The following is a 16,030-nucleotide window of genomic DNA, read 5'->3' as shown; positions in this document are numbered from 1 at the left end:
GTTACTGTTTGTAATTGATGTTTAAATTGGGTTACTTGTCCGGTCGTGCAAGTAAAATCCTCTTTCACTTGCCCTTTCACAAAATCCACTTGTCCCGGACAAGCCTTAATGTCGAGCCCTGTGAAGTATTATATAGACAATAATATTAAAATATTAAGAGTAACATTATAGCAGAGATGTTCACAAGTCTTTAACCTGAAGTCTGAGTCGTATCTTAAGTCTTTGGTCACGAGTCAGAGTCGAGTCTCGAGTCATTTAATGGCTTGCTAAAAAAATCCATTTAAAATCCTCATGTATTGAAATCTTCCTATTTATGAAGCTGTTAGACAAAATTTATAGACCTTTTTCCTGAGTAAACGATGAGCGCCGCCATTACGAATTCTAACGTCAGATTGAATGCTTTTTTGTTCCGGTTTCCATAGGAACCCATTCAAATAGCGTCCATCTGTTTTTAATGTAGCTAACGTCCGCTGCTTCGTGTCACCTACACACTCATGAAAGTGAGGCACTGACAAATGACGGTCATTGAGACATTGCCAAGTGATGGCGCTATGGAGCCATGTGCTTTTTAAAAACATTTTAATAGGTTTAACATTAGTTTATTAGCTCGGAATATACCCTAATTTGACTAGAAACAATGCAGACCGGAAATGCAAACCATTCTTTCAGTTAAGAGTCTGACTTACTTCCGTGTTCAGGAAAAAGGTCTATAGACAAAATGTGTGATCTGTGATCTGCTTCTTTTAATTTTGATCTTGCTTTTTTTAAGAGGTGTTGAGTTGTAAGGTTAATGTACATCCAGCCTGTTACTTATATGTTTTAATCCATTACTATGTTCAAAACAGTTTTTCTGTAATCAAATTCCAAAAAGAGCATAACATTTTTATATATTTTCATACCGCGTGATGGATATTGCTTTAAAATGAAAAGAAAATGCAGCAACAGGTAAGACTTTAAAACTGCACAACATTTTTCATAGGACTATGAGTTTTGTACTTGAGCGTCAGTCCTCGGATATCAGTTAAAATAGCATCGCGCCACAGACTTAATGCCATCAATTCTAAGCAAAACTGCGTCACTCAAATTTTTGAATTAATCTAGATTAAAATGGCTAATTTGAATTCTGCTGAAGGCATTCAGAATATGTGTGCTCCCCAAATAATGACTAAAAGTAAGTCTTCGAGAACGGGCCAGGTGGCGCATTAGATCAGGCGCTCATCTTCTGTTTCCAAAATGCATCACAAACTGCTTGACAATTACATTTACAACATAAGTACCTATACAAACTTGTGTAACCAAGTACTTCTGCGCAAAAGGCTGCACGACGTGCACCAGTAAAAAGGGTCTAGCAACGCACGCACCTGCCCTGAAGCGGCTTCATAGCTGCATCCATGTTTGCTCGTCTCATTTGATGTGGTCATTTCACAGAAGTTGAAGACTCGTTCTCGCCCCCTACAGTGCAATTCGACCAGGTATACGTCATCCACGCTAAAATATCAAGGTGAAAGTCATCATATCTTACGTAGTTTAGACCCAGCTCCCAACCCAACTTTGAGAACAGATTAACGGCGATATTTTTTTTAACGGCCGATAAGAGTCTCACGTTAACGCAGCACGTTAACACCGATAACGGCCCACCACTAAATACAATACAATACAGTTTTTAAATATACTTCAAAACGTGGTGCATTTCTGCTATACATTACTGCGTCTTAAATAATACTTCTATCACTGATGGAAATTATTTTGTATTACATTAAAATAAAGACAAAGTTAATCAGCATATTCTGCTTACGTTTGTATGTGAAGTTGAAATCAACCCCAACTTTGCTTTAAAATGCATCGCAAAAGCTCCTAACTGAAGATCACATGATCACTAACCAAAATCACTTCCGTGAAGAGACCCTGAAATATTCCCTTCGCCCACAGACTTCTGGAAGGGCCTTTCGTGAAGGGATTAAGCTATGTTTATGTTTGGTGTGACATCATAAGGGTGTCCCTTGTTTTGCCTGTTTAATTTTTTGTGACCTATTTTTAATTTGTTGAATGTGCTGTATTTTCTCACATATTGCATGTTTGTACTTTTATTATTTGTGTTAATTTATTTCTAAACTGCTCTTAGCTGTAAAAATACTCTGCTCTGCACATTTTGTATGTAAGTCTTATCTGACACAGTCTGGCCAATCCAACTTGTACTGTATGTATATTGTCATCAAGCTGTCAGTTTTGCTTGTTAACTTTTACATTAATAACAATTTTTTATTTACTGCAGGGAAGAAGACTCCAGCCCAGCAAGATGATGCCAGCTCATGTCCATCTCAGGAAAGAAAAAAAAAGGATTCATGCTGAACGTCACACGCAGAAACCAGAATTAATGCATCCCGTTTAGGTCTTCTGTATGCACTCGATACATATAGAGCTGTTTTACATAAAATTATTTAAAGAAAAGACACCAAAAGATCAGCTAAATTGATGTTTGTAATATATGAAGATTGATATATATATATTGGTGGCCAAAATTACTTGAACATTAGTATTTTTACCGGCTAAGCTGTTTAATCCTCCTCTGCTTTTATTTCAGTTGATTTCATCTGAGGCTGTGACTGGAAGTCAGTTGTAGTAATTATAAATCATTTGTAATATTATTTCTTAAATGGGAATTCTTGCTTTGATTAAATCTATATCTTTTTGTTTAGATCAAAACTAGAATTTAAATTCATTGACTTTCTTCAACAAGAAAAATATACTTTCGTGCAAGATTTTATAAAATAGTTTTCATAGAAATATTGTTTAGTGCAAGTTATAAAATATCGATGTGAACCATTAAATGTGAACCTGGACAAATCTGTTTTACATTCAGCACTTGTTTTTTCACAGTCTTGACTGCAAATGTTTGTGATTTGTTTTTATATTATTTTATTTGTTATGTACTATAGACTCTGACAATTCAAACAAAAATCAGGCTCCTGTATTCATGAAATCAATTACTATCTTTGGTCAAAAATGCAAGTAAATTAAAATGTTATTTGTGTGCTATACTTTTATATTTTTAGTAGCTATATACAGCAAAACTACAGCGCTTCCATTAGACTATTTTTTATGAAGCTGTCAACACTGTAAACTCTGACGACATGCAATCAGTTGATGAACACCCATTCATATGTAGACTATTGTTATTAAATTATATATATAACGTTTTTATTTTATTAACAAGTTGTGTTTTTCCTGTTTTATTCGTTCAATATTAAGAAATAGGTTTTCAAAAATTGTTTTTCAAGAAAGAATTCAACGCCCCAAAATGTAGTTTGTCTATGTAACAATATGAGGTAACTGTCGCTGTGATATTAAAGACAAACACTAAAGTGCTGGTGTTGAAAAAAAGGATCCAGCAAAGTATTGCAATTAATAAGAAGCCAATTAAATGATTATTTATTAATTTTTACATGTATTTTAAAATGGTTTGAACTGAGGGCGAGAGGCCAGCGAACAAAACCACTTCAACAGAAAACTGTTTTTTTGTTTTTTTTTACTTTTACTTTTTACTCCAAACCTTGTAGTTGCTGATATGTGATGAGACTCACCATAGTGTCTCCAGTTTACAGTGTGGATCCTCCAGTAGAGCAGACAACAGCTTCACTCCTGAGTCTCCTGGTTTATTATAGTTCAGATTCAGTTCTCTCAGGTGTGAGGGGTTTGATCTCAGAGCTGAAATCAGAGCAGCACAGCCTTCCTCTCCAATACTGCAGTTAATCAGCCTGTAGAGAGTGAAGAACATGAATGATCTCTGAGATTGTGTTTAATCTTTAGGGTGAGAGTGTGTTTGTTTGTGTGTTTGTATGAGCACTACTTTTTCTATACACCAGGATTGGCACTATGGAGATTTCAACTTGCCAGAACAAGCACAAGCTAAGAAACTAATTGAAATGCACTTTACCACATGATTCCTGATACTGAACTAGTTCATTATTTTCGTTCATCAAACCATGTGTAGTACTATATAGACAATAATATTAAAATATGAATAGTAACATTATAGTATAACATATTACTCTGGTGTTTTTGAGATTGTGAGGTGGTTGAGAGGGCAGGGAAATTTGGAAAATAGACATCACTCTATTAAAGTAGCATTTATGAATGCTGTTTCCTCTTAAATAAGTACTCTTCAAACAGATTAAAATATTCAAGTCTTGGTGCCACTGAGTATTTGTAGATCTGTTATTCATGAAATTGATAAATATTTGTCAATTTGTATTTTTGTAATTATTTATCTATATGTTTTATTTTGGATTATGTTATATCATATTATATTTGGACTCGTGTGGTAGTTTACAATGGGGCTAAAGATGCACAGACTCATTTAAAATTATTACAGACTTATGTAGCAAATGAGAATCATTAAAATTACAGGCTTATATTTTGAAACAAAGGTCTTGTTTATGTTTTCAGCTTTAACTGGAGCATTTAAAAAAAGATGGTATTTGGTGTTAAAAAAAATAAATAATCACCATATTTTTAATGCAACATCATATTTAGTAATATGATATCACTCACAAGATATAAACAATCTTTTAATTAAGATAGTATAAAGCCATTTTAAGTTATGGGATCTTCAAGCAGTGTAAGAATCTATCACAATCTTTTTATTTTTCTTTAGATGGAAAAATTCCTGTTTGTTTGTTTGTTTGTTTTTTAACCTCTTCAGCTCTGCATCCCCCCTCATCAGAGTTATTGAACAGAATTAATAAATTGTGAAGAAGTGAACTAGACATATATGCCATTTGAAAGCTTATAACCTCAACTTTCTTGTCCATCCCATCACTTTTCCATTTATTTTACATAACATAACATAACATAACATAACATAACATAACATAACAGGTCTGAATTTGCCCCATAAACAATGCCCCCTTTGTGAAGATGACGAAGTAATATTTATATTCATATTCATATCGCTCAAACTGACCAAACATAGATGAGTTATTTATCAAATGAAGCTTGCCTTAACACGTTTATGTTGACTGGTGCTTACGTCATCACGTATTGTGTCATATGTCTGAAAAGCTCCCAATCAGATCTGTCCAAAGAGACACAGATCAAACTCCTAGACCAATCCGATCTCGATTTATGTCTTTCCAAACACGAGGGAGGAGGACACACTGCTCATGAACTGGACACCGGCCCCTAGCGCTCACCGCGATCTTGATCAGAGTTAGGACACTATGGTTTATCAACAAATACTATAATAACTATGAATTATTCCACCCATGTTTTAAAATTTAAGGGGTTTTGTGTAAAATGAGACCATTTTTATCCATTTAGTCCAATGAATGTGGGAATAGGACACTTTTTAATTCAGGGATGCCTTATCTTGCAGAATAGAGACCCCTAGAGGACAAACTGCCCCCCTTCAATTAAATCTCAGTAAAAAAAATAAAAAATACTAATAATAATAATAATAATAATAATAAGATAAATAAAAAATAAGATTTTTTTTGTTTCTGTTTACTGGCAGAAAGTAGAATTAAAAGAAACTTTACAAGCTTTCCTAGACCAAATAGATCTTAAATAATAGCCTTTCAAATAAAAACTTAATTTAAAAAAATAATAAAAAAATTGATCTTTTATCTGTGTTTAATCAAAAAAATTTGGAAAAAAATGCAATCAAAAATAGTAATTATTGCAACCATGTGTTAAAAGAATATGTTAAAAAAATTACTGAATTAATACAAAATATGCCGCAGAGCTGAAGGAGTTAATAAATCCATTTTACAGTTTACTCAGTTAATAAAAGTGAATTATTTGATCAAAGCAGAATATGGTACAATCATTGCTGAAGGGGTTGTTTTAGACAATAATTAACTTAGATATAATGTAAAACATATTACTTTAGTTGAAATATTTATATCAATATTGTAGAACTATTGCCCCATACTGGTGAGTCTTTTACCTCGAGTGTGACATAAAAAGCTGTTCTTTCCACCTCATATATTTCTATATTTTCCCTTTGGAAGTTGCATTCAATATTCATTTGTCTGATAACTCTGAGGAGACACGTGTCTTTGGCCCGATTGTACTCTAATACTGGTGTGCAGTAATGAAAGAAGCACTTCTAGATTCTAGCAGTCACTGTAGCTGTGATATTAAAGACAAACACTAAAGGCTTCATCAAAATATTGCAATTAATAAGATGCCAATTTAATTATTTTTATTTATTAATTATTTATACATTTATTAAAAAGGGTTTGAACTGAGGGTGAAAGGGCAGCAAACAAAACCACTGCTACAGAAAACACATCTGAGTTTTTACTTTTTACTCCAAACCTTATAGTTACTGAGATGTGATGAGACTCACCATAGTTTCTCCAGTTTACAGTGTGGATCCTCCAGTAGAGCAGAAATCAGAGCAGCACCTTTCTGTGTAATAGGACATCGGGAAAGACTGCAGAGAATAAACAGAACAACTAAAGATGAGTTATTAGTGCTGGACTCATGTGTCTAATGTAATTGCTGAAAAACACAGATGTAATACATATCATAGATATCAATTATTAAACCAGGAACTGAGAGTGACTCAGAGTTAAGTCCCATTTTAATAGACTTCAGACTCAAAATTAAATTAATTCACATTTGACTCAAAAAATAGGACCCAAATATTCCCATAAATATTCCCCAAAATGACTTGAGTCTTAACCCTGAACTATATTTTAATTTGTATTCAGCCCGTTTATTGTGCAGCAGTACATTTACATTTAGTCATTTAGCAGACGTTTTCATCCAAAGCGACTTACAAATGAGGAAAATGAAAGCAATCAGAATCAACAAAAGAGCAATGATATGCAAGTAATATTACAAATCTCACTAATTCCAAAACGTCAGTTTAGAACTAGTAACGAAGGAAAGTTGAGTTGCTTCATTAAAAGCCTATGATTACTGTATTAAAACCTCACTGTATCATGTTTGAGTATTATGAGAGAGAGAGATGGACTGAGCAAGTGATTAACGAACCTGCATCTGATTCATTATTCATATTCACGATCATATGACATTAGTTTAAAAGTTTACTGAAGAAAATATTAACATCCACTCTTCTGTTGAAGGTGATTTTGCTGCTCAGTCCATTTATTCGCTGTGGCAAACTGTTGTTGAAGCTAAACATAACTTCCGCTTAAATTTTCAGTTTAAAAGTCCCAAAGTCACTTTTAACTGTTCACTCATAAAACAGTCTCTTGTCGCCATCTAAAGGCGGAACAATGTAACGTTAACTAAAATCACCATCACGAACACAGGCACGCTTCTTAATACTAAACAATTATCATTAAATACATTATTTAAAATATAGTTTACATTTTTATTTATTGAGTAATAATAGTTAATAAACAACAACAACAAAAACAGCTATCAAAAAGTTGCTAGAAAAGAGTAAAGGCAGCTTTCTGATATACAGCATTGAATTTACATAAACATGCTACATAAACTATCTTCTTCTCTGGAACAAATAATAGATAAATGAGACCAAAGACTGCCCCTTAGATTTACTCACAACGAATTACATGTCATGTGTAACCCAGGGCTGCCAACTTTTGAGTTCAGCTTGGAGTGAGTATTCCCACAGTGTCTTTAGGGGGGTCCGGGAGCATGCTCCCCCGTAAGAAAATTTTGTACATTTTACAGTTAAATTCATCTATCTGGTGCACTTTGAGAGTTCACAATTCAGAGCTCCAATACTTTTGTTGTAATTTCTACACTTACAAGCAGGGCCTAAAACTTTTTGCCATATCTGCCATTTTATTCATGATACAAACAACATTTTTTGGTGATTTGAGAGAATTTACCAGCCATAAATATATATATTTTTTTTTCTGGCAATGAAACTGTTTTTGCAATTAAAAAATAATAATAAATTGAAAATTAGAACTAAACACTGCATTTTAAATCATGATACAAAAAAGGTGCTACACACATGTTCGCATGAGCAGTTTTTTTTAATTAAAATTTGATCTGACTTCAGCATTGTGAAATTATTTGTTATTTTTTTTTATATATTCATAAAAATGTCATACTGTGTTTTTATCATAAAATAACGTAAAATAACTGCTGCAGTGCTGCAAAACTATTTACTTTTCTTGTTGTGGTAAAAAGTTATGTGCAGTAAAAGAATTCCTAGATTTAGTCATTATAAATAATTGCAACTGCATTTAAAACAATATATATTTTGACACGAAAATTCAAATATTCTTCTGTAGTCTGCTGTTCTGAGGAATTATATTTTTCTCATATTCGAAAATTAATCCTTCATTCATGAGGGATTTATCACTCCCGAAATTCTGCTTCTTGTACCGGATATACAGCTGTTAGCAGAACGAAAAACATAACTTTTATTCAAATTCTAAACGGATTGTACGTAGCCTTGGTGTGCGCAATAGCCCTTCCTTGATAATCACTAAAACGTGTCGCTGCAGTTAATCGCAAAAGTCCTTTTATTATCAATGAACCGCTTATTTACAGTGAGAGTCCACACAAGTGCAATCTGGCATTTAGAGGTGAGCGAATTCAGAACACAATGGCCAATCACAGGCGTTCTAGATCAATATAAATGTCTGTGATTGGCTACATTGCTCAGCGCTACGAAAACACTGTCTTTTGGCGATTTCAAGAGCACAAACACAAATACGCCCTGGAGCGAAAAGTGAAAAGTGTCAATTGCGTGAGTCTCACACTGAATACGTGAGAGGTGGCAGCCCTGTGTAACCACTACAGAGACATCGGTAAATTCCAGAAAATCTGGCCATGGTGAGAGCGCTCTCGAGCGGATTGATGAGTGCAGAACGCCCCCTGACGATATGGCTCTCACACGTCCGAAAACGATAAAGCACATTTTCAAATAGACGTTATCTTTATTAACAAACTGCATACCAAACAGTAACCATATTTTTCTGGAGAAAAAAAAAAGTAAAATGTCACATGACTACATGCTTGCATCTATTGTCCCTTGAGTGGCATTGACTAAAAATCTTTCACTTTTTCCCCAGTTTCACCAAAAAGCATTTTGTCTAGTAACCAGAGGTGGAAAGTAACGAATTACATTTACTCGCATTACTGTTATTGAGTAGGTTTTTTGTGTACTTCTACTTTTTAAAGTAACTTTTAAATTTTGTAATTTTACTTTTACTTATATGTTTTCATTTACGTATTGTACTTAACTACATTTTAAATATCATCCGTTACTGAGTAAAAATAAATAAATAAAAAAAAAATAATACAAAAAAATGTATTTAAAAATATTGCGTGGAGGGAAGGAGGGGATCGCGCACCGGAAACTACTGATTGCTTGGTGAGCGGGAGAACAAACACAGCGCGCTAACTCAAGAAAGATGGAGACGGACAGATTTGCAGAGTTACATCTCTCGGCTGCATGTATGAAGTAAACCGTCGCGCTAATGTCAAGGTAATAAACTTGCGCGTGCCTAATGTATAACACTCGTGTATATCAGAGTCGTACATTCTGCACGCATAAGTCCGCTATTGATTCACAAACTATGCGCGTTCTCTGGGCTCTGATCCCTATCGTATTTTTGCGTCAAAACATTTGCCTAGTTGTCCAAATTATTGTCCTGTGAGTGTTTTATAATGAATGCTCACCCATAGAAGAGGAGTGAGGCTCTGTGTTTATGAGCATCAGGCGCGCACTGACAGTTCAATGATTGTGTCTGTGTCGAACCTTCACATCGATGCGTTTCAACAGATTTAGAATGTATTTGCTGTAGTTTGAGTTCGTGTGTTAATTTTTTAATGGAAACAGTAGATATTCAGTCAGTCAAGTTCAAAGGGATAGGTTTAGTGGTCTTTTGGCATCTCCCTGTCCTGTTTGGTAAGGCAGGTTCACTTATTTAAGAAAAAGTACTCTGAAGTTGTAAAGAATGTCTTCAGTAAGGAATTCAGGTGCTTTAAATCTGTATATATAATTTTAAAAAGTTAGAATTTAGCAGAGGTTTTCTTTAAAGGTTATAAGGTATATTTAAAGTTTTATTTTAAAGTTTGTTTGAATTTTAAGTTTTTTATAACATGCAGTAGAAGAATAGTAAGGCAAAACAAATGTTTTGGTTAATAAAAAAAGACTTAAAAATAAATACTTTTCTCTTTACTGCAGAAGTAAATAAATAAATAAATAAGATAATAATAAATAAGAGGACATGTCTGGCATAGGGGGGCCTTGCAAAATTGAACGGAGAAGGAGGGGGGCCCCGCAGTAAAAAAGGTTGGGAGCCCCTGCTCTACTGAATTCACAGTTTATGCAACATTCAGTGGTTGTGATGTTTAAAGTTTTATGGGATTATTTGCCTAAAAAATTCCCTAAATGTTTTATATGGTTATTTTTTTATTGTATCTTATTTATTTGTTTTTATTGCACTTTAATTTGTAAAGTTGTTTCCTCAAATAAAAACAACCAGGTTGAGAATTATATCCCCTTGTTCTTTTTTTTTTTTTTTGAATAACACTAGAATCCCCCACCCACTGCTGTTCAAAAAAAAAAAATACTGACTAAATTTAACTCAGAGTAAAATTTTATGAGTTACTTTTTTCTTTTACTTGAGTAGATTTTTTGACCAGTACTTTTACTTGTACTTAAGTAAAATTTCATTGAAGTAACAGTACTTTTACTTGAGTAGCATATTTTATTACTCTTTCCACCTCTGCTAATAACTTATGAATTATTAGATTGAATTTAAGTTTTTTTTTTTTTTTTTCAAAAAATCTGAATGTAACTTTTAAGTGATTGGTAATGATCCCAATTCCAATATTTATAATATCAGAGAGTCACAACCCTGTTCCTAAAGACATATTGACTTTGCACAGATTAGACAAATCTCTCTAATCAAACACTTGATTCAACTCATCAGGTCATTAGTAGAGCGCTTTATGATGATAGCTGAGTGTCAAATAAGAAAGACCTTAAAATATACAGTAACACAGAGAAACACAAACCTATACCGTATAAAACAATGTCAATAAAACAAAGACAATGTAAAATACTCACTCAGCCTTTCTAGATGCTTTGATCACTGGCAGCAGCCTCAGGAGACATTCTTCTGATCGATCATATTTACTCAGTTTAAACTCATCCAGCTCTTCTTCTGAGTTCAACAACACAAACACCAGAGCCGACCACTGAGCAGCAGACAGAGACACTCCAGAGAGACAATTGGCTCCTAAGACATCTTGTCTATCTTTTCTGCTCAAGTATTTCTGGACTTCCTGCTCTAGTGAGCGATCATTCAGTTCATTCAGACAGTGGAACAGATTGATGGATTTCTCTGGAGAGGGATTCTCTCTGATCTTCTGTTTAATGTATTCAGCTGTTTCCTGATTGATATCAGAGCTGCTTACTGTCTTTCTCAGGAGGCCTTGTAAGAGAGTCTGATTAGACTCTAGTGAGAGACCTAGAAGGAACCGGAGGAAAAGGTCCCAGTGTCCGTTCTCACTCTGTAAGGCCTTGTCCACTTCTCTCTTCAGTAAACTGGTCATTGGTGACCTGAACTCATTCCTCAGTCCTGTGTTTTGTTCAGAAAAGGACAGCAGCTTGAATAAAGCAGCAAGAAACTCCTGAATACTCAGATGAACAAAGCTGTACACCTTCCCCAGCTGCAGTCCAAACTCCTCTCTGAAGATCTGGGTACAAACTCCTGAGTACACTGACACTTCTCTGACATCAATGCCGCTCTCTTTCAGGTCCTCCTCATAGAAGATCAGGTTCCCTTTTTCCAGCTGTTCAAAAGCCAGTTTTCCTAGAGACAGAATAGTCTTTCTAGCCTGATCAGGATTGATTTCATATTTCCCATCATACTTCTGTGTCTTCAGTTTGGTCTGAAAGATCAGGAAGTGTGTGAACATTTGTGTGAGAGTCTTGGGAATCTCTGCTCTCTCTGCTTTACCCATCATCCTCTCTAGAACAGCGGCTGAAATCCAGCAGAAGACTGGTATGTGACACATGATGAACAGACTTCTTGATGATCGGATGTGTGTGACGACTCTATCAGCCAGACTCTGATCATTTATTCTCTTCCTGAAATATTCCTCCTTCTGAGGGTCGTTGAATCCTCGTACCTCTGTGACCTGGTGGACACACTCAGGAGGGATCTGATTGGCTGCTGCTGGTCGAGAGGTGATCCAGAGGAGAGCAGAAGGAAGTAGATTCCCCTTGATGAGGTTGGTCAGCAGCACATCCACTGAGGCTGATTCTGTTACATCAGACAAGCTCCGATTGTTTTGGAAATCTAGACGTAGTCGACACTCATCCAGACCATCAAATATGAACATGACTTTGTAGTCTTCATAATCTGACGACTTAAATTCTTTGGTTTCTGTGTGAAGGTGGTTTAGAAGATCCACAAGACTGAGATTTTTCTGTATCAGATTCAGCTCCCTGAAAGGAAGTGGAAATATGAAATGAACATCCTGATTGGTTTTTCCTTCAGCCCAGTCCAGAATGAACTTCTGCACAGAGACTGTTTTTCCAATTCCAGCGACTCCTTTAGTCAGCACAGTCCTGATGGGTTTGTCTTGTCCAGGTGAGGGTTTAAAGATGTCATTGCAGTTGATTGGTGTTTCCTGTGTCTCTGGTCTCCTGGACACTGTCTCAATCTGTCTCACCTCATGTTCATTATTGACCTCTCCACTGCCTCCCTCTGTGATGTAGAGCTCTGTGTAGATCTCATTCAGACGTGTTGAGTCTCCATGATTGGACATTCCTTCACTGATTCTCTGATATTTGTCCTGGAGTCTGGATTTGAGTTTTTGTTGATACACAGGCATCAGTTCTGAGCAAAGGAAATAACTGTTGTTATCGGCAGAGCAATATTTTAGAAATGTATTTTTAGGTTTGATATGTTAGATGTGTCGTGACATTCAGGAACATTAGTGACTGAAGACAGAAGGTTGATAATAAAAACACAGGCTATAATCTGCTGATCCAGAGCTCTTACTGGTCTGTAGTGTGTTAGCGAGGTCTGTCTGGTTCATCTTCCTCAGGATGAGCAGTGTGATCTTCAGAAGCCCCTCTCTGACTCTGTTATGACCCTCATCATCATAATGGTCTCTTTCAGAGCATTCTGGGTAATCTGGACTCAGTAGTCTCTTAAAGCTTTTTAACTCAGAGACGATTCTGTGCTCAATCTCCTGAAATCATAGTAAATATTCAAACAATAAACATCCATTCAGTCAGAAGTTGAACCAAAGGATCTATACACTAAGTCAAGATTTATTTCATTTATTTTTTTATTTTTTTATTCAAAGGCATACAACTTCCACTGTATGCTCAAACATCAGCGTCTACAGATACTGAGGTTAAAAGAGGGAGTTTGACTGGATTGTCTGTTTGCTAGATTGATGTTCATCTTTGTGCAGCAGTCAGGTTACATATGGATTCAGCTTCTCTACTTTAGTGTTCATTGATGTGCTCCACTATTGCCTACAAATTATATTACATGTGTTGGAAAGTTAATGTGACTATTGTAGAGAGGATTTCACAGATTTTTCTTAATACTTGTACCCAGAGGATTATTGTTTTGGGACGGACACACACAAAACCAACCTTGAAAATAGAGTCTAAGTTCTTCTTTGCTGTTTGTGTTTCTGGTCTTTCATGTTTTTGTCTGTAGTCAAAAAAATATTGAATATTTTTGTAAATATGTATTAATATATTTAATACACAAAAGTAAATTATTTATTTATTTATTTTTACATTATAAACTAAATAACACCTCAGATCAGCAGATGATTCTCCCAAACTGAATTTAATTTCTTTATCCATTGACGCGTCACTCTTCATGGACACACAGCTGGGTTCAGGAGATTGATTCTGCCACAGACTGAAATATAACAGCAATACAAACTGTTTCTGAAAATCTCACACTGCTCTGACAGAAACACATTTACTGTTACTGTAACTCCCTTTAATGTTCATCTTGCACTTGAGGAGTCAGTTGTGACTTGAAAGTTTAAATATTAAAATATTGTTTTCAGATAAATAAAAATTATCTGCCCCATGCACTCTTTTCATTCATGCATTATAAAACAAAACAGACCAATACACACATATAGATACAGACAAACAGAAACATCCAGCAGCAATAGGGACACCTGATGACAATGTCTATAATACACTACACCTACAGTATATTTGACACTCATAATATCTCACCTGGACTCAACAGAAGAGTCTTCCTCTCTGCAGAGATCTGAAAGATTCGTTGGTTGGTTTTTCCTCACAGACACATCGATGTGTTCAGATAAATCTGATTCAAAACGCTGAATCAGACTATAAATGAAAATGCTATTGTAGTATTAATTTTTTTGTAGACATTCAAAATGCAAAACATTTAAAGTTCTCTCACCCCTTGACTGTCTTTATCTTTCTTTCATGTTCATCAGAGAGATTCATTCTGGAGGCCATGGTTTCATCTAAAAGCAGATCCAGAGTAAGTTATGAATCATCTTAATTAATTTCCTCAAATCCAGCTCTGTCTCAACAGTCAGTTCACAGTAATGACCTGCACTCATGAGAAAAATTACCTCCTGACATTATCTACACAGAATCATTTTTTTTTATAAACAGCACAACAAATTCAGACAAGCACTGTGTTAAAATGAAAGTAAAGGTGCAATCTGACGATTTACAGACTCTGTGTTTCTCTTCTAATGTCATTTAAACTACTTTCAAAATGTTTGATATACTGCTTAATGTTTAACTTCACTTAAAACTAGTGAGGATTGATTTTGTCTATCAAAGATGATTGTGAAATTGCGATACTCACTGTGTTTTTCTCTCTTAATGTAGTTTACTTCCTCATATGATAAAACAGGTTCTGTCACTTGTGTCACCTGACAAGGAGGAGTATGAGTCTATAAATAATACCTTTTTTCTACAAGCTCTTTGTTACGAAATGTGGCAGTCAATGAAAGCGCACAACAAAGGAGAGTTAAACGAAAACAGTTTTAATAATAAACACTATATGGCAGTTATAGGCGACATCGGTCCTGGAGATTAAAGAAGAAAAATATGCTAATGAACAGTTAATAATCCCTGCGATATCTGTGCACGTGTATCAGTCCTGGAGATGGCAGCAAACATTCAGGCCCGGTTTCGCAGACAAGGCTTAAGCCTAGTCCTAGACTAAAATGTAAGTCTGAGTTGTTTCAACTGAAATAAAATTGCACTGATTGATTTTAAAATATATCAGTGCCTTTATTTTGTCTCAAGATGCACACCAGTAATGTTTTTTTCTTAGCATGTTCATAAAAATTACTTAAATGTCCTAATTGAACTATGGTCTAATCCTGGCTTAGTCTAAGCCCTGTCTGGGAAACCGGGCCTCAAAGTGTTACCTGCAATCCAACTGGTTTAACTTTAAACAGTGTTAATTTTAAAAACCAAAAAGTCCTGCGATGCAATGCGTTTAAAATAAATCACTAATGTAAGTTATTTTATTAATAAAAATAAATAAATGAATAAAAATTACCAAAATAAAGTAATTAACACTAATTATATTCTGATTTACATAAACACATTTTGTTATTTTATTCTGAGGGAAAAAAAAATTCATGAATTGTCCAGTAGATGGCTGCAGTGATCCACACATGCTGCTCATACAGACTAGTCACTAGTGGTTCACAGGGAATCCAGATGAATTCAAATAATTTCCATTATTTATTATTATTAAAATTTTATATGTGTGGGCGTGTTTGTTAATAAATGCTTAAAAAAAACAATAAGGAAGAATAAATATAGAAATAATTCCATTTTCTAATAAGTAGATGACTTGTAGATATTTAGAATTAATATAACCCCTGGCAAAAAATGATGGAATCACCACACTTAGATGTTTTTTCATAACAAATAAGCAAATCACTCATATGACAAAACAATTTTTGTTTAATAACCAAACACTCTGGTTTTGTGCAACATGCCTAAAACTAATTAAATTAAAATATTTAAATTCATAGAAAAATTGGTTTTTCAATCATCTTGTAATGT

The 16,030-nt window shown here is 34.7% G+C and overlaps 1 protein-coding gene across 1 annotated transcript in view; it reads right to left on the bottom strand.

Moving 5' to 3' along the window:
• The window catches only part of LOC141338237 (NACHT, LRR and PYD domains-containing protein 3-like), a 56,326-nt gene extending 41,855 nt beyond the window's left edge, over window positions 1–14,471 (bottom strand). Inside the window, exons 1-7 of the mRNA XM_073843781.1 lie at window positions 14,391–14,471; window positions 14,198–14,314; window positions 13,758–13,865; window positions 13,589–13,649; window positions 12,981–13,173; window positions 11,036–12,815; window positions 3,582–3,755 (exon numbers count right to left, since the gene is read on the bottom strand). Coding sequence (XP_073699882.1) covers window positions 3,582–3,755; window positions 11,036–12,815; window positions 12,981–13,173; window positions 13,589–13,649; window positions 13,758–13,865; window positions 14,198–14,314; window positions 14,391–14,449 — 2,492 coding nt within the window. The 5' untranslated portion in view covers window positions 14,450–14,471. The remainder of the gene's footprint in view (window positions 1–3,581; window positions 3,756–11,035; window positions 12,816–12,980; window positions 13,174–13,588; window positions 13,650–13,757; window positions 13,866–14,197; window positions 14,315–14,390) is intronic.
• Window positions 14,472–16,030: the final 1,559 nt, after the last annotated feature.

Source organism: Garra rufa, chromosome 7, assembly GCF_049309525.1.
Source record: "Garra rufa chromosome 7, GarRuf1.0, whole genome shotgun sequence".
Lineage (NCBI taxonomy): Eukaryota > Metazoa > Chordata > Actinopteri > Cypriniformes > Cyprinidae > Garra > Garra rufa.
Note: the sequence above shows the minus strand (reverse complement) of the source record. Positions and strands in the feature narration are given on the sequence as shown.